The sequence below is a fragment of the Molossus molossus genome, unplaced genomic scaffold (genome assembly GCF_014108415.1).
Source record: "Molossus molossus isolate mMolMol1 unplaced genomic scaffold, mMolMol1.p scaffold_m16_p_13, whole genome shotgun sequence".
NCBI classification, from domain to species: domain Eukaryota; kingdom Metazoa; phylum Chordata; class Mammalia; order Chiroptera; family Molossidae; genus Molossus; species Molossus molossus.
The window spans coordinates 59,811,466-59,839,361 of record NW_023425348.1 but is presented as its reverse complement, the minus strand read 5'-3'; the positions used below and the strand labels follow the sequence as shown (position 1 = coordinate 59,839,361).

Sequence of the window (27,896 nt, the reverse complement as noted above, 5' to 3'; positions counted from 1 at the left end):
ATGTGAAGGGACACATCGAGTGGCTGCCACCCGCACGACCAACCAGGGCCGGGGACAAACTGCAACCGAAGTACGTGCCCTTAGCGGGAACCGAACCCGGGTCTCTGCGGACCGCAGGCTGACGCTCTAACCGCTGAGCCAAACTGGCCAGGGCCCAAGTGTTGTATTTTTAAAATGTTCAGTAATGCAGCCAAGTTGAAACAATTTCAGAGTGACTACCCATATCCTTACCATCTAGATTCTACTGCTAACATTTTCCTGTACTTCCCTTAATATATCTTTAACCATCTGTTCTCACTCTGTTTATCCTTTTTGGTTTATTAATCCTCACCTGAGGATATATTTCCCATTGATTGTTTTAGGGAGAGTGGAAGGGAAGGAAGGAGATGGGGGTGAAAGAGAGAAAGAGAAACAACGGTGTGAGAGAGACACATTGATTGGTTGCCTTCCACACGTACCACAACAAGGGCTGGGAATCGAACTTGCAACCCTTGGGTTCACAGGCTAATGCTCTGAGCCACACTGGCCAAGGCAAACAGCTCTCTTGTTTTCTAAGTCTTCAGACCAGGTATATCTCAAACCAGATTAGAGCAATAATAGGTGCCATTTATTTAGTGCTTATACTCAAGGCCAATGGTAAACACTTTTAATTGCATTGTTTTATTTAATCCTTATAATTTAAGAGACAAATAGTTTTTTATTTTAGAAGTTAGGAAGCTAAGGTATGTGGAAAAGTTTTAATTTGTCCAGTCTTACAGCTTCATAAATCAAGGTGGCGTGACTCTAGAATCCACATTTAACCCCTGTATTATATTGATTAGAAGCAGGAAATATGTCCTATTAAATAGTAGATAACTAACCCTTTAATTGGTCCTATTGCTTCATAGGGTAATTTTGATCTGAATTAAGTGTTTGTCTTAAATAGAGAAGTATAAATTTTATTTTATTTTTTAAAATATGTTTTTATTGAGTTTTGAGAGAGGGAGAAATATCATTCGGCTGCCTCCTGCATGCCCCCTACTGGGGATTGAGCCCATAAACTGGGTATGTGCCCTGACTGGAATCAAACCAGGATCTCTCAGTCCATAGGATGATGCTCAATCCACTGAGCCACATCAGCCAGGTGAGAAGTATAAATATTAAAAAACTGATCTATAAGAAAGTTAATAAGCTGTCTTCTAGTCTATGAATAAATATTTTAGCAATTGGGAAAGGAGAAATTTTAGTATTATAGTTTAACTGAAGATAATCAGTCTAGAAGTGTGATAAAAATTATGTGCCAAACTTGCCCTGGCCGGTTTGGCTCAGCGGTTAGAGCATCGGCCTGCGGTCCAGAGAGACCCGGGTTCAGTTCCCACTAAGGGCACATACCTCGGTTGCAGTTTGTCCCTGGCCCTGGTTGGGTTGTGTGGGTGGCAGCCACTCGATGTGTCCCTTTCACGTCGATGTTTCTCTCTTTCCCCCTCTCTCCCTCCTACTCTATCTGAACAAAAAGTAGAAAAATGTCCTCGGGTGAGGATAACAAAAAACTATGTGACAAACTCAATCAGTTTTTCATATGATATTTGGTTTTATTGGCTGGGTATTAAGGCTTTTTTTTTTAATCCTCACCTGAGGATGTTTTTCTATTTATTGTCAGATAGAGTGGGAGGGAGGGAGAGAAAAACACTAATGTGAGAGGGAGACACATCAGCTGGTTGCCTCCTGCACAATCCCGACCAGGGCCCCGGGACGAACTGCAATTGAGGTACATGCCATGCCCTTGGTAGGAATCGAGTCCAAGACTCATTGGTCCGCAGGCCAATGCTCTACCTCTGGGTCAAACTGGCCAGAGCAGTATTAAGGACTTTTATTGCTAATTGACTTGAGAACAGTTTAACAAATAGCAAGACTGAAACTCTTTTTGACTTGCTATTTGCATAATAGTAAATCCTGTTGAAACTCTTGCAAATAGACTAGCATTTAAGTCATTTCATGTCAAGAATTGTGGCAGAAGTGCTACTGGTTAAACCAGGGTAGCCATTGTGATAGCTGAAGTGAAAGCTTGTTGAGTTCATTTACTGTTCTAGCTTTCCTGGTAGGTCAGGGAATGGGACAATTATGTATGTCTAAACATCTTTCTTAACCTATCAGTGAGTGTATAAGACATTTTAAATGTTCCTTCACCCAAATTTCCCTCAACTGGTCATTTTATTTTTTAATTGTTTTTTCTTTATTGATTTTGGAGGGAGAGATAGAATCATTGATGAGAGAGAACATCAATTGGCTGCCTCTTGCATGCCACCCACTGGGGATCAGGCCCACAACCTGAGCATGTGCCCTGACCGGGAATCAAACCGGCGACCTCTTGGTGCGTGGGTCACTGCTCAACCACTGAGCCATACCATCTGGGCAACTGTTCATTTTATTTTATTTGGTGGTGTGTTTGTAAGTAGCTTTAAATCATAACTAAATTATATGAAGTAGGTTACAAACAAAATTTATGTTAAAAAATATCTCATTGTTATGTTTATTTTTGTGTGTAGGTCTTGCTATTGGGAGCTTCAAGAAAAGAAATAGATTAGAAGAAAGTTGGTCTTTTAAAGTGGACATGGCTCAGATATCCAGCAACAATGGATTTAAGCAGTGTTCATCTTCACATCTGGAACCAACAAGAACAAATGATGTGGACAAAGAAGAAGCGTTACAGATGGAAGCAGAGGCTTTAGCAAAACTGCAAAAAGATAGACAAGTAACTGATAATCAGCCAGGCTTTGAGTTGTCAAGCAGCACTAGACAAAAAGCACAAGTTTATAACAAACAGGATTATGACCTCATGGTGTTTCCTGAATCAGATACCCAAAAAAGAGTAGTAGATATTGATGTAGAAAAGCTCACCCAGGCAGAACTGGAGAAACTGTTGCTAGATGACAGTTTCGAGACAAGGAAAACACCTGTGATGCCAGTTACTCCTGTTCTGAGCCCTTCATTTTCAGCACAGCTGTATCTTAGACCTCCTGTTCAGAGAGGACAGTGGCCAACTGGTTTATCTGGGCCCTCCACTTATACTTTACCTTCTATTTATCAGTCAACTTACAGCAGTAAACAGACTGCATTCCAAAATGGCTTTAATCCAAGAATGCCTACTTTTCCATCCACAGAACCTCTATATTTAAGTCTTCCAGGACAGTCTTCATATTTTTCATATCCTTTGACACCTGCCACACCCTTTTATCCACAAGGAAGCTTACCTACCTGTCGTCCAGTAGTCAGTCCTGACATGGCAAAGCTGTTTGACAAAATAGCTAGTACATCAGCATTTTTAAAAAATGGAAAAGCAAGGACTGATTTGGAGATAGCAAATTCAAAAGCTACAATCAGCAATCTACAGGTATCTCCAAAGTCTGAAGATATCAGTAAATTTGACTGGTTAGACTTGGATCCTCTAAGTAAGCCTAAGGTGGATAATGTAGAGGTATTAGACTATGAAGAAGAGAAAAATGTTCCAGGTTTGCTAGCAGAGGATCCTTGGGATGCTGTTCTTCTTGAAGAGAGATCACTAGCAAGTTGTCACCTTGAAAGAAAGGTGAATGGAAAATCTCTTTCTGGGGCAGTGGTAACAAGAAGCCAGTCTTTAAATATTCGAACAACTCAGCTTACAAAAGTCCAGGGCCAAATAGCTCAGGTATAGTATTTTTTTTTACTAACTTCTCAAACAGAATTCGTATTTGTGTGTATAATTTATTAGGTAAAAAATATTTTTCATTTTGAATCATGTTTTATATGTTAAGTGTGCTGTGACTACAGTAAAGGATTAAATGTGTTTAGGCCAATTGAAAAATTACTTGCTGGTAATGTTATATCAGGGATTATAAATTTAAAAAACCTCTAATCAAAATCTGACTATCACTAATAGGCACTTAAGATAATTTTTTATCTGTTTCTGTGTCTTCTCCTTATATATGGCCCGGGTTTTTTTCTTTATCTCTTATTTTTCAAGGTAAACAAGCAATTGTATTTTTTCTGTTGTTGTTATTTTTAATTTGTTTTCATCCTTACCCGAGGATATTTTTTCCCATTGTTTTTCAGAGAAACTGGAAGTGGGGAAGAGAGAAGCATTGATGTGAGAGAGACACATCAATTGGTTGCTTTCCCCATGTACCCCTGTCAGGGCTGGAGATAGAACCTGTAATCCAAATAGATACCCTTGACCAGGAATCAAGCTCACTACCCTTTGTTGCTTGGGCTGATGCTACAGTCACTGAGCCATATCAGCCAGGGCAGGAATTGTGGTTTTTAACTCCATTATAGAAATTCTCATTTTATTTTTTATATTGTAATATTCCTTGTTATATTATTTTGATGATTTAAATCATGAATGAATGGCAGGAAGGGAGGGAGGGAGGATAACCTTACAGAGAAAGGAGAAAAGCCATTTAAATACCTCTTTTTGATCCCCTATATTGATCAAAGTGAGGAATGGAACTATAGTAGTTGTTGAATTCATATAGTCTTACTATTTGCAAAAATTAGTTAAGGGTGGTTGAGGAAGGCAGGATGTCTTCCCTCAGAAGAGAGGCAGCAGGGTTTAGACTTTTCCTTCCAAAAATAGTTTACCTAATCGCAGATTTGTATTTTGCTTTTATAATTAAAAAATATTTTTATTTTAGCCCGACCGGTATGACTCAGTGGATTGAACATCATCCCATGGACTGAGAGGTCTCAGTTCAATTTCTGGTTGGAGTACCTGCCCAGGTTGCAGGCTCCATCCTCAGTAGGGGGTGTGCAGGAGGCAGCTGATCGATGTTTCTCTCTCACATTGATGATTTTATCTCTCTCTCCCTAAAAAATCAATTTAAAAAATTTGTTAGAATTTTTTTTTTAGAGACAGGAAAGGGAAGAGAAAGAGAGAGAGAGAGAGATTGATGCGCGAGAGAGAAACATTGATTAGTTGCCTGGTAGGTTTGATTCCCGGTCAGGGTACATACCCTGGTTGTGGGTTCAATCCCTGGTGAGGGCTTGTACAGGAGGCAACCTGTTGATGTTTCTCACATTGATGTTTCTCTCTCTAAGCATATCCTCGGTTGAGGATTAAAAAAAATCTTAACCATTGATTAGGAAGCACTTTATTAAGTTCTCTTAAGCTTTTCAATACTATTTACAGATTTAATAACATAACCTCTGAACACCTTGCAGTTAAAAAACCACAAGTTAATTACACATTTAAAATTTAATAACAAATATAATTTATGTAAGATTATTTCTCTTAATTTCCAGAAATATTTGAAGGGAGAAGGGGAAACTTTATTTATTTATTTATTTATTTATTTTTATCCTCACCCGAGGACATTTTTCCATTTTTAACTCAGATAGAGGGGGAAGGAGAGAGAGGAAGAGAGAGAAACATCGACGTGAAAGGGACACATCGAGTGGCCGCCACCCACACGACCCAAACAGGGCCGGGGACAAACTGCAGCCAAGGTACATGCCCTTAGCGGAAACCGAACCCGGGTCTCTGTGGACCGCAGGCTGACGCTCTAACTGCTGAGCCAAACTGGCCAGGGCGAGAAGGGGAAACTTTAAGTAAAAAATTATTTTAAAAAAAGTTGGGGGAGGATATACCTAGGAGTACAATTGCTGGTAATTCTTGTTTAACTTTTTGAGAACCACCAAACTATTTTCCATAGTGGCTACACCATTTTACATTCCCACAAGCATTGTATGAAAGGTTTCACTTTTTCTAAATCCTCGCTAGTACTTGTTATTTTCCATTTTTTGGATTATAGCCATCCTAATGGATATAAAGTGGTTTTGAGTTTTTTTTTTATCCTCACCCAAGGACATTTTTCCATTTTTTGTTCAGATAGAGTGGGAGAGGGAGAGAGAGAGAAGCATCGACGTGAAAGGGACACATCAAGTGGTTGCCACCCGCACGACCCAACCAGGGCTAGGGACAAACTGCAGCCGAGGTATGTGCCCTTAGCGGGAACTGAACCCGGGTCTCTCTGGACCGCAGGCCGATGCTCTAACCGCTGAGCCAAACTGGCCAGGGCAGTAGTTTTGATTTTTACACCTCTGAAGGCTAATGATGTTGAGAACCTTTTTTGGTGCTTATTGGCCATGTGAATATCTTTTTTGGAGAAATGTCTGTATAAATCATTTGCCCATTTAATTTTTATTTATTTATTGAATTTTAGAGGATATTTATTAAAGCTGGGGACAGTGAAATAAGAAAGGGCTGAGAAATGAGCCTAGGCTGGTCTGCTTTGGCCCACTAAGAAGTCAGAGAAAAGGGGGCCTTGGGACAGGTTTAAGGGGTTTGTCTGGGACCAACTGCTATTGCTGCTTGGTTGCAAGCTTCAAGGGTTCCCTTAGAGTTTAGGAGATACTTGCCTGTGGGAGAAGAAAGGGTGGGGGGTGGTGTGGACTTGCTCCTGGGAAGAAGAGAGTGCTCATTTGCCCATTTTAAAAACTGGATTGTTCATGGCAGCTTTATTCATAATAGCTCAAAAGTGGAAACAATTCAGGTGTCCATGAACTGATGAATAGGTAAACAAAAGTGGTATGTTCATACAATGGAATATTATTCACCCATAAAAAGGAATGGAGTCCTGCCCCAGCTGGTTCAGCTCAGCGGTTGGAGCCTTGGCCCATGGACCAATGAATCTCGAGTTCAATTCTGGTCAAGGGCATGTACTTCCGTTGCAGTTCGTCCCCAGCCCTGGTTGGGGTTGTGTGGGAGGCAACCACTTGATGTGTCCCTCTGGGTTGATGTTTCTCTCTCTCTCTCCCCCCCCCCCTCACCCTCCCTCCCTCCCTCCCATTCTATCTGGGATAAATAGAAAAATATCCTCAAGTGAGGATTTTTTAAAAAAGGAATGAAGTCCTGATATATGCACAACATGGATGAACCTTGAAAACATAAGTGAAAGCAGCCAGACACAAAAAGACCACGTATTCTTTGATTCAGTTTTGTATGCTACATCCAGAAAAGGCAAACCCATACATAAATAAAGTAGATTAATGTTTGCCAAGGGTGGGATGAAGGAGGGAATGGGAAATGATTGCTTAATGGATTTGGGGGGGGTGGGGGTGATGAAAATGTTCTGTAATTAGAATGCTTTAATGTTCTAACCGTAGTGGTGATGGCCACAAATACTCTGAATGTACTGAAAGCCAGTGAATTGTACATTTTTAAATGGTTAAAATGGCAAATTTTATGTTCTGTGAATTTTACCTCTGTTAAAAAAGAAAAGGGAGTCATTGGTCCTCCTGATCTTCCCATCCTGCTTAGGCCAGGTCACTGCTGAATTCATAATTGAGGCAATGTTCCAATAGAGATATCCTTCCCAACTGTGGGTCTCCTTTTTACAGGTTAAACATGAGAGCATGGTGTTTGACACCATGAAGTCTGGATTAGGGATATTAGATATTTACAGGAGTTGTTCAGGAAGGACAACTGCCTAGAACCTGGATATCTTGGAAGTATGAAAGTTACAGTCTCTGTTATCAGAGAAAGGGAAGCTTCTGGTTCTGTAAAGGAACTAAGTTTAGGTTCAGCCCTCCCATTGGTAGGAGGCAGAGCCCCTTATTTTCCTGGAAACCCAGAGTGAGCATCCTGGTCACTTGCTCTTTGCAGCACACCTCTGTATGTATGCATTCACTTTTATAATGTATGCATTATAGCTACAACATATAGATTACCCTTTTGGGGAAAAAAACTAATTTCTAGTGTTTTAATTTTTTTTATTTTTTATTTATTGATTTTAGAGCGTGGGGGAGAGAGAGAGAAACAGATTTGTTCCACTTATTTATGCATTCGTTGGTTGCTTCTTGTATGTGTCCTGACCCGATATTGAACCCACAACCTTGGCATATTGGGACAATGCTCTATCCAGTTGAGCTGCCCATCCAGGGCTCCCACATAGATTATCTTGAATTTAATAAAATATTTATAAATGACTGTGGATTATTTCATTATCTCTGTACATTAAATTATAATTTTCCCAGCATTGGGAAAGTCATTTATCCACCAAAGGAAACAGATTATTTAGGTGAGCTGAGATGACCATTAAAAGTGAACCGTGGGCCCGGCTGTTGTGGCTCAGTGGTTGAGCCACACCCATGCACCAAGAGGTGGCCAGTTTAACCTCTTGTGGGCCCAGTCCCCAGTGGGGGGCATGCAGAAGGTGGCAAATCCATGTTCTCTTTCATCATTGTTTCTCCCTCTCCCTCCTTCTCTCACTAAAATCAATAAAAAAGAAAAAAATAATTTTTTAAAAAGTGAACTGTGGTTATCTTAAACAAGTTGAGGGTTCTGGGTCAACTGGAATTTTCAAAAAAAATTTTTTTCCTTTGGTTTTAGAGAGAGTGGAAGGGAGAGGGGGAGAGAGACAGAAACATCGATGGGAGAGAACATCGATTGGCCGCCTCCTACATGCCCCCCACTGAGGATCGGGCCCACAACTTGGGCATGTGTCCTGACTGGGAATTGAACTGGCAACCTCTTGGTGCATGGGTCTACGCTCAACCACTGGGCCACACCAGCCGGACTCGACTGGAATTATTTACTGTTCAATGAACCAGAATAACTGGAACTCGGAACCTAAGAGCTAGATGCTTTTTATCTATGCTGTAGATGTTCAAACTGAACTCTCTTATTTTTATAGCCAGTGAGACAGTAGAGAGTTGCTAAGAATTCTATGAGACCAGAGTATTCTATTTTATAGTTGAGGAATCTGAGATGTAAAGAAGTTGAAGAATTATTGATTTTTTCATGTAATAATGGTATTATATTTAGTTAAATGAACTTTTATATTTTAGAGATGTATACTGAAGAATTTACAAATGAAATATAGTATATTATAGCCTTAATAAAATCAAGTGAGGAAATGAGGGCAGGATCATTACATTATTCTCTCTGTTTTTTTATGTCTGAAAATTTCCATAATAATAACTTAGCAGTTAAGGAGAGGGCCACAGAATATTTGTAAGAAGAAAAGGTAATATACAAACCTTTGCAACTAAATACCCTCACCCCCTTTTTTAACTCTAGTGATAGAAAATGCTTTTTTGGAAGTAATAAGTTCCCTGTTTTAGGAGATATTCAAACATGGGTCAAACAACCAGCTTCCCAAACTCTATATGTCAGTGTCCTGCTGAGGACTTTAGGCCTACTCACTCCTTATTTTGCATGTGTTTGGGAATGGGGGTGGGGAGAGGAAGTAGAGTGTGAAATTTGAGGAGAAAGAACTGTTTTTTCAAAAATTTCCCTAAGTGGTTTTAATGCAGCCAACCCGTTCCCTTGGATTGGCATTTGGAACCATATCCCAGGAACCTATGAAGTTGGGAAGGTGACAAGACAAATAGCAAAATGTAAAAATAGAGTACCCTGGGAACAATTTCTTTGCAGCTTAAACCCCCCAGCATAGGCTGCTAATGCTTTTGCTGGAAAACTGTTTTCTTTCCCTGCTGCCCTCTGATCACTTCAGGTTCAACTCACATTTTCTCCACCCTTTCCTTCAGTGGATTAGGGCTGTGATACCCATATACTTATGTTGTCTCCCTATCTATATCTTTTCCTGCTCATTTTAAATATTTGTCACAGTAACATCTTGATATTTTCCTTATTTAGGGTGTGTTCAGAAAGCATTTTTACAGGATTAATGAGGATAGGTAGTCTTCTAAAGGTAGACGTTCCCTAGCAAGATCTGGGAAATCACATCACATGGGAGTTGCAGAGAGCAAGAACTGCTAGTCGGTTTGACTCTAAGAATTAACTAGGCTTTTTGGCAAGATCAGTTTTAGCAGAAACATGTTCTTACATTTTATTTAAAGGATAAGGGAAAGGATCAGGGAGTAAGCAAATTGGTTATGAGAGACATGAGTCAAAGCTAGGAAAGCAAAAATAACAGTATTTGATCAGCTGATCAATCAGAGATTGGCACTAGATTACTACACTAACAACTTTATTAAATGCACAGCATCTGAGTTTGAGGTGATTTGGGCTTACCTGCCCATCTTTTTTTTTTAAATTGATTTTTAGAGAGAGAGAGACAGACAGACAGACAGACATCAATGAGAGAGACACATTGTTCAATCGGCTGCCTCCTACTCGCCCCCCAGTGGGGATCAAACCAACAACCTCTTGGTCCATGGGTTGATGCTCAGCCACTGAGCCACACTGACTGGGCTACCTGCCCATCTTTTTTTTTTTTCCTTGCCCATCTTAAAGGAGTCTAACTGCAACATGGCTGGAGAGGCATATTGCTGTTAATCATTAGAGTGTGCCTTGAAAAGGAAAGACTACAGTGTTCAGGATCTAGAAGCTAAAGAACTGTTGAAAAGATTGGAGATATTTTGCCTGGAGAGTATTAATTGGAGATGAGTCACTTCTGGATCTGAGTTTCTTTATCTGTAAAATAAAATTGATTAGACTAGATGATTTCTCTAGGCTAGATTATTCCTTTCAGGAATAATATTTAAACTTTGAAAAGTTGCCATGTAAAAGAGGAAGTAGATTTTTTTTTTAAGTATTGTGTTTTGGACATAGTTTCTCAAACCAATTCAGGGAGTAGAATACCTGAATATCATAGTATTCAGTTTTATTTTTAAATTAAAAAAAATTATTGATTGATTTTTAGAGAGAAACATCAATTTATTGTTTCACTTATTTATACATTCATTGGTTGTTTCTTGTATGTGCTCTGACAGGGCATTGAACCCATAACCTTGGTGTATCGGAATGAAGCTCTAACCAACTGAGCTCTACCTGGCCAGGGCCCGTGCTATTCTAATAAAAAGAGATAAAAGAGTGATATACTAAAAATTTCAATATATTATGTTACTTGTGCTGCATTAAGTAGCAAGCGTGTGCTAAATTTTAAGAGACAAATGGTAGCAGGTGCTGAACGTTGAAGTACATTTTATAGAAAACTTAAAATTAAGCAAATGTTATATTTCTATGTGAATTGAGAAATTCAAGGTAGTAATTTAGTTTCAAAATTTATTGGCCCAAAAGTAGAGCAAGGAGGGAAGAAAATTCAGGGAGGCAGGTATTATAGTTAAATGTTGTCAAAGGAATTTATAAAAATAGCCAATAGGTTGTCAGTACAATTACTGAAGATCTTCAATCAGAGGTTTGGTGTGCACTTATTATAAATGCTGTAAAGGTATTTCTATATTTAAAGAAAAGTTATAAGCCCTTTTATTAACACTAAGATTTCATCATTTTTTTTGTGTACAAGAGGATAAAGTTTGGTTTCATTTAGGCAAAAAGGGGGAAGCAAACAGAACACTAGTAGTATTGGAAGTTTGTGGCACAAATATTAGATGGAGCTTTTAATTTTTCACACACCATTCATCTCTATATAAAAGCTCCCGTGAGGTTTATATATTGGGGGGGGGGGGTAAGATTGCAATGTTTATTCTTTTTGTTACTTTATGTACTTAAATATTCATTTCCTGTTAGAATTTTATGCTTTGTGGTAAAAACTCAGAAGGGTGTTTTTCTTCTCACTCAGCAAGCTTACTTCCTGTTTCCTTCTAGTGTCTTGTTTTGTTAATAATAATCTAAATACTTTAGTTCAGATGTTTTGTTAACAAAACCAGGAAAAGGAATTCTACTTAAAACCTTCTTCTGGCAATTTAAATTTAAATCAGACTTTTAGTTAAGAGCTGTATATTTAGTTATTTTGAGCAGATTTCAAACATTTGAGTAGTGAATTAAATTATTTTCATAGAATTGGTTTTGCAAAGTTCTGTGGATATTTGCTCTTTCTAAAAGTTAATTATATTAATGTTATAAACATTTATATTCCCATTGGCAGAATGTTTATTATTTAATTTTAAAGACGAGGAAAACATGATTTTTATTGTATAACTGAATGTAGTACACTATTTGAATAGGTTACTGAAGTCTTTTTTGGTAAAAATTTTTAAAAATTCAAATAAGAAAGTAACCAAGTTTTGAATAATAACTGATACATATATTTTATGCTTACAGTATATTTATTTTTTAAAATTTTATTATTATTTCTTTAATCCTCACTCGAGAACATTTTTGCATTCATCTTCAGATAGAGAGGGAGAGTGGGAGGAAGAGAGAGAAACATTGATGTGAAAGAGACACATTGACTGGCTGCCACCCACACAACCCCAACCCGGGCCAGGGACAAACTGCATCCGAGGTATGTGACCTTAGCGGGAACCAAACCCGGCTCTCTCTGGTCCATGGGCTGATGCTCTAACCGCTGAGCCAAACTGGCCAGGTCTACAGTATATTTATTGAAAATTTGGTATTGTGTTCCATTTAATTTCTGGGTAATGTGGTACTAACCTTGGACTTTTGTAGGCATAAAGCTTTCCCATATTTTTATAACTGCTTTACAGAGTATATACTGATAAATTTTTGTGAGTTATTTCTGTCTCCCCAAAGTATTTTCTAACATTACTCTTTGTTTGTTTTTGTTAATCCTCACCGAGGATATTTTTTTCATTGCTTTTTAGATAGAGTAGAAGGGAAAGAGGGTGAGAGACAGACAGACAGACATTGACGTTAGAGAAGCACATCAATTAGTTGCCTCTTGCATGATCCTGACCGGTACATGCCCTTGACCAGGAATTGAACCTGATACCCTTTGGTGCAAGAGCTGACATTGACCTCTGAGCCAAACTGGTCTGGGCGCTAACGTTACTCTTTAAAAGGGAATTTGTACTTACTGCCTTTACAGTCTCTCTCTGTCATTTGTTATTCCCATTATATTGCAGAAACTTACTTCTGGTAATATGAATACTAATTGCCAATCTAGTGATCATATTCACTGTCCACGCCTTTGCTTCGATTGCAGCAATTGAGTACATCCTGTTTTTGAAAATTCTTTTCTGTTGCCCTGGTTAAACATACTTCCTAATTTTTCTATGACCTTTAACTCATTTTCCTTTGCCTAGCTTCTAAACATAGGGACTCCCCCCAAGGTTTTGTTTTTGAGTGTCTTTAACATTTGTTACCTGTTCTCTCTTGTTCAGTACTGTATTCTTGAGGCGCCAAAATACAGAACTTGAAAACTACTGGTTTAGACTCTTGCAGCAATGTGACTCCGTGGCTCTTTATGGTTGAGAGGCTATGATGGTTAGTTTTATGTGTCTACTTGACTGTGCCATGGGTGCTCAGACATTTGATCAAACATTCTGTGTTTGTCTGTAAGGGTGTTTCTGGATGAGATTAATGTTTAAATCAGTAGATTGAGTAAAGGCAGATTGCCTTTTCTAGTATGGGTGGGCCTTGTGCAATCAGTCAAAGGCCTGAATAGAACAAAAGGGCTGACCCTACTGCCTAAGAGGAACTCCTCCTGCCTGAGTGTCTTTAAGCTGGAACAGGGATTTTTCCTGCCTTCAGACTCAAACGGAAATATTGGCTCTTACTGGATGTTGAGCCTGACAGATTCAGACTGGAACTACACTATTGACTCTCTTGGGTATCCAGCTTGCCAACTGTAGATCTTGATTCTTGTTGCTCTTCTATAATCACGTGATCCAATTTCTTATAATAAAACCAGTCAGTCAGTCAGTCTCTCCCTGTGTGTGTGTGTGTGTGAGAGAGAGAGAGAAAGAGAGAGAGAGAGAGAGACAAAGGTGTCCTAGCTTCATTCCCAGTGAGTACAATCCTTTATGTGTCCCTCAGCTTCTTAAAGAGACTGTCTCCTATTGATGGAACTATTGTCCTCTCAGTGATCCGATGGATGCTGACAGCAATTAGCAGACATAAATTTCCTGGTAGAAAACTGCAGAAATTGGATGAATGGTCCCCAAATCTAGATCTTTACTTCTGGAATAGAATTTCTGGAATAAAATATTTATAGGTGGTGATCAAACATCTACATGGATTTCCAAAACCACTATATTTACTTGAGAACTCAGTATCTTCCACAACAAACCTTTCTTTGTTCCGTATATTGGATAATGGCATTAGCAGTTTTTTCTTACTGATTATCATTTGTTTCTTTCATTCTTTGAAAAATATTTGAGGCTATCCAATGTGAGGGTTACAAATATTAGTCATTTGCAGACCTCATTCTTAAAGAACTTGGGTTAGAAGAGAAGGACAGGATGTGTGTGCTTGTAATTGCAGTACAAAATAGAAAGCCTTGAGCGCCACATAAAAGTGTTAAGATCAGTGGAGAAAAGAGATGCTTTGATGCTTAGGTTTGAATGGAGTTGAGAGGGATTAGGGACGAGAGCTGAGGGACTAGGTGTACAATTTAAAAAAAATTTTTTTTTTTTTTTAAGAGAGATGGGAGACAAACAAAAAAAACACGCTAATGTTAATGTGTGAGACAAATCATTGGCAGCCCAGCTATTTTTAATTTTATTTTTTGTCTATTGATTTTTAGAGGGAGAGAGAGGGGGAAAGACAGAAACATCGATGAGAGAGAACATCGATTGGCCACCTCCTGCATGCCCCCCACTGGGGATCTAACCCATAACCCTGGCATGTGCCCTGACCAGAAGTCGAACTGGGACCTCTCAGTCCATGAGATGATGCTCAACCCACTGAACCACATTGCCTGGGCAAGCCCAGCTATTTTTTACTTTGTGGACAGAACTTTTGAGTTAACTTTCCAGAGTTTATTATTACCTTAATGTATGACTAGAGTATTAGTTATTATAATCTATTTTTGTTACTGTCAGTTGAAACTTATAACATGCTTGAAAGGATGGAACTAATTTCGTGAATGGCACTGTAGAAAATGCAGCATTTTGATTTTTTAAAAATCTAGAAATGTCACTAAGGAGATTTAAAATCTGTTAATAAGTGAAACATGCTAAACAGTTAAAGAAGGAAAAGTGATTATTGGGTCGAGCAAAAATAGAGGTTTTCTATAACATTGCTCCTGCAAAGGTCACACATGTTGTTTTTCTCATTGCAGTTTTTGTTGTTTTTTAAAGAGACTTTTGAGAGGTAGAATGGCATGGTGATTAAGGATGTGATTTTGAAGCTGGGCTATCTGGGTTGAAATTCTGACTGAATATATTAGTTGTGTAACCTTATGTGAGTTAATTAACTTCTCTGTGCTTCATTTTTTATCTGTAAAATGGGGATAATAGTACCCACCTACTAGGGCTTTGTTAGAAATAAATAATACATACATACCTACTAGTAAATTTCTTACAGCAGAGCCTAACATCTAATAAATGCTCAGTAATTTCTGGATATATTTTTGACTGCAGTAAAATACACATAACAAAATTTACCATCTTGGCCTTTTCTAATATTACAGTTCATTGGTATTAAATACATGTATACTTTTGTGCAGCCATTACCACCATTAATCCCTATAATTCTTTTCATCTTGTAAAACTGAAACTCTATACTCATTAAACAGCAATTTCCCCTTCTTCCTTCCCCAAGCTCCTGGCAACCACCATTATACCTTTTGACTTTATGGTTTTTGAATACTCTGCCTCATGTAAGTGGAACCATACAGTATTTTTGGGTGTGTAACTAGCTTATTTCACTTAGTATAATGTTTTCAAGGTCTATCCATGTTGTAGCATAGTGCAGAATTTCCTTTTTAAGGCCAAATAATATTTAATTGTGGGTATATATTTCTTTTGCTGATCCATTCATCTGTTGATGGATGCTTGGGTTGCTTCCACATTTTAGCCATTGCAAAAAAAGCTGCTTTGAACAGGGGTGTACTAATATCTCTTCAAGAACTGCTCTCAGGTTTTTTTAGTATATACCCCAAAATGAAATTGCTGAGTTATATGGTAGTTCTATTTTTAATTGTTTGGGAAACCACCATACTGTTTTTCCATACTGGCTGTACCATTGTACATTACGACCAACAGTGCATAAGGTTCTGTTGTCTTTTCATCCTCACCAACACATGTCTTCTGTTTTTTCTTTAATAGTAGCCATCCTAATGGCTGTGAGGTGGTAAGTGAATTTTAACTTATGTTTAGAGGGAGAAAAACATTCAACAAATTGAACCAATGGTTTGCGTGCCTTCTGAACTGGATATAAAAAGTTCTACAAAAATATAAAGTTCAGTAAAATTTGATTTTTATCTTTTTAAAAAATATTTTATTTCTTTATTGATTTTAGAGAGAGGAAGGGAGAAGGAAAGAGAGAGAGAAACATTGATGAGAGAGAACATCGATTGACCGCCTCCTGTATGTCCTCCACTGGGGATCAGACCTACAAACTGGGCATGTGCCCTGACCAGGAATCAAACTGGTGACCTCTTGGTGCGTGGGTTGACGCTCAACTACTGAGCCACACTTGCTGGGTTGATTTTTATCCTCAAGGAGCTTTTACATTAAGTCAAATATTAAACAGGATGTAATGATACGGTGTTTGGTTCAGACTAAGTAGTTTTAAAAATGCCAGGAGGGAAGAATTGCTTCATACTGAGTAATTATAAAAAGGCATTATAGAAGAAGTGGCATTCTGTTGGGCCCTAAAATGAATAGGTTTTACACTTATGAGGGAAATTTGGGTGGAAGGTAATGAAGACAAAGTTTCCGAGGGCAGGATAGCTCATTTGTGTTATATTAGGAATGGAGCCCAGCTGGTGTGGTTCAGTGGTTGAGCATCGACCCATGCACCAAAGGGTTGCCAGTTCAGTTCCCAGTCAGGGCACATGCCCAGGTAGTGGGCCAAATCCCCAATGAGGGGCATGCAGGAGGCAGTCAGTTGATGTTCTCTCTTAGTGATGTTTCTGTCTCTCTCTCCCTCTCCCTTCCTCTCTCTCTAAAAATTAATAAAGGGAAACAAATTTTTTTTTTTTAAAAGGAACAGGATATGATTCAAGCTAACTGGAACACAGAAATCATTTAGGAAGTTCTCAGAAACATGATTGGATTAGATTGAAGTGTCAGACCAAGGATTTGTTAGAAACATCAAATCTGAGTTTTAGAGTAGTATGATCTGTTTGCTCAGTGCTTGTTTCTATATCACAAATTAACTGATGTAATTGGTAAATATAAGATTGATGTCAGTATAATGGGAAAGTAGCATTAGTTCACACATCTCTACCAGCATATTAACATTTTAAAGCAATCAAGAACAGCCCTGGCCAGTTTGGCTCAGCGGTTAGAGTGTCCACCTGCGGTCCAGAGAGACCCGGGTTCGGTTCCCGCTAGGGGCATGTAACTCGGTTGCAGTTTGTCCCCGGCCCTGGTTGGTCGTGCGGGTGGCAGCCACTCGATGTGTCCCTTTCACATCGATGTTTCCCTCTTTCTCTCTTCCTCTCTCTCCCTCCCACTCTGTACAAAAAATGGAAAAATGTCCTCAAATGAGGATTAAAAAAAAAACAAATTACAGAACTTACTAAAGCAATCAAGAACAAACGTTCTCCCAATTAAGAAGAAAGTATTAGTAATATAAGAAAATATTAAGGAAAACACTGAAAATCCTGCAGAAGTGTTATTTAGTAAAAATGGTGGTTGGATGAATAGCTCTAAGATTGGTTTCATATTCCACCAGTGTTAAACTCTCTGGTGAAGCAGTTAGTACAGACAAAGAAGCTGTGAAGACATTTCCTTTACATTAAGAACCTTGTTGTTGTTGAAATATATATCCTAGATAATATTTTTAATTTCAGTTGGTTGGCTAGAAGCAAATGCCCTCAAGAATCCATTATCACAAGTCAGGAAGCAGGAGCTCCAGGGTTTAAGGTTCAGAGACCATAATTCTAGGTGCAAATTCAAGTGGAGACATAACTGTGCTAGTGTTTTTATACTTTTTTTTTATTGTGTAGGTTGGAGCCTTGATTATAAAGTTACACTGACTTTGAGTAATCTGCCTTAACTATTTTTCTCATAAGCTTTGTTATTTTTAGATGCGATGTTCTGGAACTCAAGATTTGTTTGTTTGTTTTCATCCCCAAATGTGCATATCACATTCCAGCAGAAAGGGCTCTGCCATGTTTTAAAGAAGAAAATTCTTGCCCAGCCAGTGTGGCTTAGTAGATTGAGTGTTGTCCCATGGACTGAGAAGTCCCAGTTCAATTCCTGGTCAGGGCACATGTCCAGGTTGTCGGCTGGATCCCCAGTAGGGGACGTGCAGGAGGCAGTCAGTTGATGTTTCTCTCTCTCACATTAGTGTTTCTATCTCTCTCTTCCTTCTTCTTTCTCTAAAAAAATAAAAATAAATAAATAAAAGAAGAAAATTCTTAAAGGAACTATTGCCTTAAGTTTCCAGTTTAATTTTCTGACAAAATGTTCATTGAAATTCATTATAACTCTTGACATTTATACACTGTGTTCTGATTCACTTAATTTTGAATTGTGAATGTTCCAATTCTAATTTTAATGGAAATTTACATTTGAAATTTGTGCCAAATTAAGTATTTTTATGTTGTAAATAAAATGCTTCTACATATGAACTCTGCTATTTGGCTTTGCTTGGGTGGTAAATTTATCTCCTAAGTGTTACACACAAATTTTGATCAGACATAAACTCAACTTTTGATGGACTATCAGGTTGTTTGCGTAAGTTTATTAACATAGAAAATACCCACTAACTCCTAGAACTCATTCAAGGCCGTCTTACATAAAGAACCAGCTGCTTTGTTGGAATTTTAGGTGGGGCAAAAGTAGGTTTACTGTTGTTTGTATGGAAGATAATACAGTGATTAATAAATAATAATACAAGAATAAACTCTGTATTTCATGTACTCAAAACTGTAAACCTCCTTTCGCCCCACCCTGCATTTGGAATTCCTGGTTTATTAGGGGAGTCTCAAATGGGCTAGTCCTTTAATTTCATTCAGCTATTAACTTCCTGTTCATTGCACGAAGATTTTGAATGGAAATGTCTTTAGCATTCCATTCTTACTGACCAATACATGAAATAGCATATTTCTACTTTTGAGCAAATAAAACCAATGAACTTTAAAAATAAAGCTTAAGTTGGCATTACTTGTATGGATAGAGAAGTCAGTAATTTAAAACTTTGTTATTGATATGATTTATTTTACCTCCATATCTTTGTACCTATTTTTGTAAAAATGCGTTTGTGTTATTTTGCTACTTAGCATTTTGGGGATTTTTTACTTTTAAAATAAAAACACTTTTTTGATTACAGAAAGACCCAAATGGGACCAGTAGTTTGCCAACTGGAAGTTCTCTTCTACAAGAAATTGAAGTACAAAACGAGGAAGTGGCAGCATTTTGTCAATCCATTACAAAGTAAGGAATTTTTCTTTATAAGTTAAAGATTATTTTTTGTTAAATGCTTGTTTGAAAATTAGTTTAATGCTAATAATTCTAAAAATTTTAAATTTTTAATTGTTTTCTCCCTGTGGCTTTAAATTTCAATTGGCACAGTAACAAACTACAGTTGAACCTATATTATCTGTGAGATTTCTGAGTATTTAGAAGAAAAATTGAAGTCACACAATAGATCCCTTATATTCTATTAACCAGTGAAAATGTGGCTTAAACGTTCAAGTTTCAGTACACTTCGATATGCCTTCTTTTTGTTTTAGGGACACTTAGTTTTGCCACATACTTTTCTATCATTCAAAATACTGTCATACTTAAGAAATAACAGGCATGACTAGAGGAGTAAATATATTTTCTAAAGGTGAGAAAATGCATTTTGAAAATTTTAATCTTAAATCTAATATTCTTTATAGATGAAAAAATTGAGACTCAGGAAAGTTCCTACCAAAGCTTACTCAGCTTGTCTGCCAGATTTTCTTTGCCTCTCGTTCAGTGTGTTTTCTTTCTATCACATCACTGTATTCGCCAGAATTCCATTATGCATACTAGAAACCCATCTTAAACTAGTTTCAATCAAGAAAGGTTATATATTGGTTCACAAACCCATACAACAGAAAGAGGAAGGATGGGACAGTGCTAAGTGACAGTCAGATCCGGGAATTCAAACACTGTAAGGATCCCTCCCTTTGGACTCTCTTTTTCTTTTTTGTTTTTGCTTTATTGATTTTAGAGATAGAAGAAGGGAGAGGGAGAGAGAGAGAAACAGCAATGAGAGAGAACATCAATTAGCCGCCTCCCACATGACCCCCACTGGGGATCAGGCCCACAACCTGAGCATGTGTGTAGGATGATGTTTTGGCCAACTGAGCCACACTGGACAGGGCTGTATTTTGCTTTTATAACATCTGGGAATCCTGTCCTGGCCGATGTGGCTCAGTTGGTTGGAGCATCATCCCGTACACCACAGGGTGGTGGATTTGATTCCCAGTCAGGGCACATACCCAGGTTGTGGGTTCAATCCCTGGTGGGGGCGTGTGTGAGAGACAAACAGCCTGTCAATGTTTCTCACATTGATGTTTCTCTCTCTAAACATGTCCTCGGGTAAGAATTTAAAAAAAAATCTTAACCAGTGATATATTTTGACTACCAATGACCTCTTGGCGCATGGGTTGACATTGAACCACTGAGCCACACCAGCCGGACTCTTTCCCATTTTCTATCCTTCTGTCTGTCTTTTCTCCCCCTGTTCTTTCTGCATGCATGTTGGCTTCATTTTCTTATACTGCAGATGGTGTTTTGAAGGCAGGAAATATAGCCACTTATAGGTTAGATTTCATATTCTAAATGTCTTGCTAGCAAAGACAAAAGGGAGACCTCTCAGCCAGCACTAGATAGAAAAAAACCCATGGAAGGGAAAAAGTGAAACAACAAACATTGTGGCTAGGGGGATGAGATATGTTATCAAAAGAAGGGAAAGTGGCCATGGCCGGTTTGGCTCAGCAATTAGAGCGGCAGCCTGTGGTCCAGAGAGACCCAGGTTCGGTTCCCGCTAAGGGCGCATCCTCGGTTGCAGTTTGTCCCCATCCCTGGTTGAGTCATGCGGGAGGCAGCCACGTCCCTTTCACGTCAGTGTTTCTCTCTTTCCCTCCTACTCTATCTGAACAAAAAATGGAAAAATGTCCTCGGGTGAGGATGAAAAATAAATTTAAAAAAAAGAAGGGAAAGTGGATTGCCACGGTGGGGGGAGGGGTTGTTATTGAAAAGTATATTCTTATTGATTTTTTAGAGAGAGAGGGAGAGAAAGAGATATCTATGTGAGAGAAATTCATCCATTGGTTGCCTCCTGCATGCCCCCTACTGAAGATCGAGCCTGAAACCCCAGCATGATCCCTGACCAGGAATTGAACCGAGACCTCTCAGTCCATGGGAGGACACTCAATCCACTGAGCAATACCAGCTAGGCAAAACTGTTTCTCTTTACCTTTTTTTTGATCCTCACCTGAGGATATTTTTCTGTTTATCTTCAGATAGAGAGGGAGGGAGGGAGGAAGAACATCAATTGGCGGCCTCCTGCATGCCCCCCATTGGGTATTGGGCCCACAACCTGGGCATGTGCCGTGACTGGGAATCGTACTAGTGACCTCTCGGTGCCGGTCGACGCTCAACTATTGAGCCATACCAGCCAGGCAGTGGTTTTCATTTTTTGTTTTCTTCTTTCACACTCAACATTAATTGACAAAGCTTGCTGTATCTACTAGCTATCAGTTCAGAGAATGTTCTTAGAGGAACATTAGGTACCAGTAGACGTTTTTGCTGCTGCTTTTGTGGTTTCCTAGAATATGATGAGAAACTACACTTTAGACTTTCCATTTTCAGTAGCCTTGTATTTATTTTCTTCATATATGGTTCAGATCTAATATTTATATTCTATAATAGTGTCTTTTTTTTTTTTTAATCTTTATTGTTGGATGTAAAATGTATTACAGATGTTCCACATTTTTCCCCCATTGACCCCCTCCTCCCCACTCCCGCTCCCCTCCCACCTTTTCCCACACTATTGTCTGTGTCCATTGGTTATGCATATAAGTTCTTTGGTTTATTTCTTCCCACCCCCCAACCCCTTTCCCTTTGAGGTTTGTCAGTCTAGCAATGAATTTGTACTTCTTAATCCCTTACCCTTTTTCACCCATTCCCCCAACCCCCCTCCCAAATGGCAACGAACAAAATGTTCTCTGTATCTATGAGAGTGTTTCTGTTCTACCTGTTCATTTTGTTTGTAGATTCCATTGTTGATAGATATGTATTCATTGCCATTTTGTTTGTTTATACATTTTATGTTTTTCTTCAAAAAGACCCTTCATCATTTCATATAATAACGGTTTGGTGGTGACGAACTCCTCTAACTTTTTCTTGTCTGGGAAAGTTTTTATATGTCCATCGATTCTAAATGACAGCTTTGCAGGATAGAGTAATCTTGGTTGTAGGTTCTTGCTTTTCATCCCTCTGAATATTTCTTGCCACTCCCTTCTGGCCTGCATAGTTTCTTTTGAGAAATCAGCTGACAGCCTAATGGGAACTCCCTTGTAGGTAACTAGCTGCCTTTCTCTTGCTTCCTTTAAAATTCTCTCTTTGTCTTGAACCTTTTGCATTTTGATGATGATGTGTCTTGGTGTGGGCCTCTTGGGGTTCATCTTGTTTGGGACTCTTCTGTGCTTTCTGGACTTGTATGTCTGTTTCCTTCACCAAGTCTGGGAAGTTTTCTGCCATTATTGTTTCAAACAGGTTTTCGATTTCTTGTTCTCTCTCTTCTCCTTCTGGCACCCCCAAGATGCGAATGTTGGCACGCTTGAAGTTGTCCCAGAGGCTCCTTACACTATCCTCATTTTTTTGGATTCTGATTTCTTTTTGCTGTTCTGATTGGGCATTTTTTGCTTCCTTATATTCCAAATCGATGGTTTGCTCCTTGGATTTACATACTCTATTATTGAAGCTGTGTAAATTATTCTTTATTTCAGTTAATGCCTCCTTCAATTCTAACTGTGTATTCCTGATTTCTGACTGGTCCTCTTTTATGCTCTTGAGGCCCTCCCTAAGTTCACTGAGGTTCTCACTAAGTTCATTGAGCATCCTTATAAGCAGTATTTTGAACTCAGCATCTGTTAGGTTGCTTATCTCCATTTCGCTTAGTTCTTTTCTAGGGTTTTGTTCTGTTCTTTCATTTGGGACCTGTTTCTTTGTCTCCTCATTTTGGCTGCCTCCCTGTGTTTGTTTCTGTGTGTTACTTAACGAGAGGTATGGGGCTAGCTGAGACCAGATGCTGCTCGTTTGAAAGAATTTAGGAAAAACCTGAAGCAGGATCCAAGACAGGCCAATCCTATGGTTAAGCAAGTGGCAACAGCTTGGGTGGGCTTGAAAGTTGGGCGGGGTGGGGCGGGGCCTCAGGGAGTCACCAGGGCAGGGCTACCAGTGTGAGCCGGGTTGCTGGAGTCCCAGATATGGCTGCTGTCTGCCGACCCCGGGAAGGGCTCACCAAAGGAACAAAGGCCTCTGACAGCACGTTTGTCCCGGAGAAAGCCCCCTCTCCAGCCCTCACTCCAGTGCCCCAAACAGCTCAGTTCTTCCCTGTATGTCTCTCGTGCGCGCGGGCCCTTTAAGGAGCTGCCTGGGGCTCCAGCCACCTCCGCTTCCTCGAGCCTCAGTTCCCGCTGGTTTTTCCAGCCAGAAGTTATGGGGACTTCTCTTCCTGGCACTGGAACCTTGAGCAGGGCACCTGGTGTGGGACAGGGACCCCTCAGTCCTCAGGAAGGACCTTCCCAGCCGAGGTATCCTCCTGATTTTTATCCGCCACACTTGGGTGTGGCACCAGCCCGTCACGCCACCGCCCCTCCTACCAGTCTGGATGTGGCTGCTGCTTTAATTTAGTAGTTGTAGGACTTCCATTCAGTTTGATTTCAGGTGGTTTTGAATGATGGTTGTTCTGTAGTTTAGTTGTAACTTTGATGTGGTTGTGGGAGGACACGATACCACTTTTACCTACTCCGCCATCTTGATAATAGTGTCTTGACCCCAAGGACTGCCTATATGTTTTCAATAACTGCACCTCTGCATTTAGTTAATTTTATTTTAATCAACTCTGAGTCTATACTTTTCTGTAAAGTGACATTCCATTTAGGCCCTTATTTTTATCTTTAACTTTTAAAAATGTTTTTATTGATTATTTTAGAGAGAGAGGAACGGGGAGAGAGAGAGAGAGAGGGAAACATCAATCAGCCACCTCTCTCACACCCCCAATTGGCATGTACCCTGACTGGGAATAGGACCTGTGACCCCTCACTTTAATCTCTCCATCCTTTTGATTTTGCATGATTTGGCTCTGTCTATATGTAATTTTAGCTTGACCAAACACATAGTAGGAAAGTAAACTGTAAAAGATTTTACTGTATGCATAAAGATATTAAATTTCCCAAAATGTAGAGCCACTTTAAACAAACAACCTGACCATTGTGGCTGAGTGGATTGAGCATTGTCCCATGGACTGAGAAGTCCCAGTTTGATTCCAGTTCAGGGCACTTGCCTGGGTTGTGGGATTGATCTCCAGTAGGGTGCATTCAGGAGACAGCTGATAAATGTTTCTTTCTCACATTGATTTTTCTATCTGTCCCTTGTTTTCTGTCTAAAAAAGCAAAAGAAACATATTTAAAAGAAAAACAAAGCTGTTTCTTTGCTGGTAATAGGGAAATGGAAATTTTAGAGAAAAAGAAAATCGAAGTTTAAAAAAGACTCTTTACAGGTAATTGCTTAAGAATATCAAGCTATGTAGGCTTAAAGTGTCCATAAAAATACCTTATATAGTTTATTATATTGAAAATGAATGCTTTACTCAGCATTTATCAGTTTACTCATTTAATTTGATTTTGTGTGTTTAGTTACCAACATAAAACAAAAAGCCCAACTTCTTTTTTGTTGTTGTTGAGTTTTATTTTTTATTTTTTTTTATTTTTATTTTTTTAATCCTCACCCGAGGACATTTTTCCACTTTTTGTACAGATAGAGTGGGAGGGAGAGAGAGAGAGAGAGAGAGAGAGAAAAACATCGACGCTAAAGGGACACATCGAGTGGCTGCCACCCACACGACCAACCAGGGCCGGGGACAAACTGCAACCGAGGTACACGCCCTTAGCGGGTACCGAACCCGGGTCTCTCCGGACCGCAGGCCAACGCTCTAACTGCTGAGCCAAACTGGCCAGGGCCCAACTTCTTTTTTTTTAAATTATTTTTCTTTATTGATTTTAGAGAGAGGAAGTGAGAGTAAGAGAGAAATAGAAACATCTATGAGAGAAAACATTGATTGGCCGCCTCCTGCACGCCCCCAACTGGGGATTGGGCCCACTACCTGGGCATATGCCCTGACTGGGAATCGAACTGGCGACCTCTTGGTGCATGGGTCGATGCTCAACCACTGAGCCACACCAGCCGGGCCAAAAAGCCCAACTTTAAAGAATCTGTTACCACTTTAGTTTTTTCCCAAAGTTCTTGTAAAGCAGACAAAACCATAATAATAGAAGAAATTATCAATTTTATAGAAAAACAAAATTACTGTGGGAGGGATAAATGGTGATAGAAGGAGACTTAGCTAGGGGTAGTGAACACACAAGGCAGTATATAGATGATGTATTATAGTATTGTATTCTGAAATCTAAAAAATTTTATTAACCAATGTCAATGAAAAAAGAAAAAAAAAGTGAAAATTACTGTATTTTTCTGGACTATCTTCTATGATGTCAAGCAGAGAGAAAAATGGCTCATTATAAAAACCTGTTTCTTTTGTACTAAAATATACATGACATAAAATTTACTATTTTAACCATTTTTACACATACAGTTCTGTGACATTAAGTACATTCACATTATTGTATTAAAAAAAGGACTTATTTTAAGAAAAGGAAATTATTCCCTACCCAAGTCAAGTTCATTGAATACAGTTTTTATCACTGGAATTTTTGTCTAATAAATTCTTGCTTTCTGAGCTGTCATAAGGAATTTCTGATTTTCCTTTTATCATCGTTAAAGATTTCTGAAAATCAAAAACTTGCTTAACTGTAGGCAAAATTCTATACCACTTCATATATTAGTTAATTATATGATTTGCTGTGAATATCTATTTTATTCATACCGTAGAAAACAAGAAAATACCAAATATGTGCAGAACAATAAGAATCTTAGGCTAGGTCATCCCTGGCCAGGTAGCTCAGATGGTTAGAGCATCATCCTGATATGCCAGGTTGGTTCAGTCCCTGATTAGGGCATGTACAAGAAGCAACCAGTGAATGCATAAATAAGTGGAAGGCCAAATTGATGTTTTTCTCCTCTCTGTCCCTTCCTCTCTCTTTAAAATTAGTAGAATAAAAAAAAAATCTTAACCTAGCCAGTTTGGCTCAGTGGTTGGAGAGTTAGCCTGCAGATCAGAGTCTCAGGTTCAATTCTGGTCAAGAGCATGTACCTCGGTTGTGGTTAGGTCCCCATCCCTGGTCATGCGGGAGGCAACCAGTCAATGTGTCTGTCTGTGTATCTGTCTCTTGCTCTCTCTCCTTCTCCTCCCACCCCTTCTCTCCCTCCCCCACTCCCACTCTATCTGAAGATAGATGGAAAAGTATCCTTGGGTAAGGATTATTAAGAAAAAAAATCTTAGGCTGGGTCCTATAAAGATCTTGACATTGTGTGGCAGAGGAGTAAGCTTGTCAGCAATCAAATATCTGAAGATAATGTGTCTGCATCTAAGGGTGCATTTCCAATATCAATTTAATTTTATTACTTACATTACCTTTTGTTTTCAATTTCATTTCTTTTTAATGATGAAATCATTTGTGGCCCTCATGATCATAGTGTAGAAACCAGATTTACTCATTCACTTTTTTCATTTATTTATTTTCATCTATCTGACAGTACATAGAGTACTTTCCATATACTAGGCCCTGTTCTGAGTGTTTTAATTACTTAATTCACATAATTCTCACAGTAACCCTATGAGGTTAGTAGTAATAATCCTTAGTTTATAGAGGAGGAAACTGAAGCAAAAAGGAGATTCAATAATATTGCCTAAGGTTACACATCTAGGAAGTTGTAAAATCAGGATTTAAGCTCAGGTTGACTGGCTCTAGAGGTTGTGCACAAACTGTTATACTTGTTGCCTCCCAGAACCTTTCTTTCTGTTAGCCCAAACTGTTTTATTCTATTCCTGTGACTTGATTATTTTAATCTCTACAGAAGCAAATAGACAACACTTCCAGTATTCATTCTATTTACATTTCTGTGAAAAAGCAATTTGGAAGATTGAAACTTGTCTTTTAACCTCCAGAAAAAAGTTAAAAGAAGCCCCTTAGTTTAAAGAAGGCATCATATCCTCTCTTTTGTCTTCTGATAACAGAAGTACTGTCTGGATATGAGCCATACACCATGCTTATGTATTTAAATTTAAATGATATTACTCCTCTGGCTCTGACTGGTTTGGCTCAGCCATTTGAGGGTCAGCCCGCAGACCAAAGGGTTGAGGGTTTGATTCCGGGTCAAGAGCATGTACTTGGGTTGCAGGTTTGATCCCCAGTCCTGGTCAGGGTCATGCGGGAGGCAACCAATTGATGTCCTTCTCTCACATTGATGTTTCTCTCTCTCTTCCTCCCTCCCTCCCTTCCACTCTATCTAAAAAAAAAATATCCTCAGGTGAGGATTAACAACAACAACAAAAAAACTATATTGTTCCTCTGAATATCTATGAATGCTATGGGTACTTTTACGGGCCATTCTTACCATTCCTTTGAGGAAATAAAGGCCTTATAGTACTATAAAACCCATTTTCTATGTTTGTTTGTTTTTTAACCATTGTCTAACAACTAGAAACCATGTCTAGGAAAAAGAATCTTAGAAAAAATAATTTTGAAAGACAACAAACTTTTTTTTTTATCTTCGCCCAAGAATATTTTTCTATTGATTCTCAGAGAGAGGGAGGAAGGGAGGGAGGGAGGGAGAGAAACAAACATCTATGTGAGAGAGATACATTGATTGCTTGCCTCCTGCATGACCCTGACCAGGGCCAGGGATCAAACCACATCTGAGGTACATGTCCTTGACCAGAATCAAACCTTTAACTCTTTGGTCCTTGGGCCAACTCTCTAACCGCTGAGCCAAAC

At 38.9% G+C, this 27,896-nt stretch overlaps 1 protein-coding gene across 5 annotated transcripts in view; it reads left to right on the top strand.

The window, feature by feature from the left end:
* The window catches only part of PIK3C2A (phosphatidylinositol-4-phosphate 3-kinase catalytic subunit type 2 alpha), a 121,668-nt gene that overhangs the window by 24,167 nt on the left and 69,605 nt on the right, over positions 1-27,896 (top strand). For all 5 annotated transcript variants that reach the window (XR_004959341.1, XM_036260136.1, XM_036260140.1 and 2 more), the window contains exons 2-3: positions 2,526-3,664; positions 19,073-19,176. Coding sequence is in view for 4 of the 5 variants with exons in the window: in XM_036260136.1 (XP_036116029.1) it covers positions 2,591-3,664; positions 19,073-19,176 (1,178 nt within the window). In the remaining variant the exon portion in view is untranslated. The remainder of the gene's footprint in view (positions 1-2,525; positions 3,665-19,072; positions 19,177-27,896) is intronic.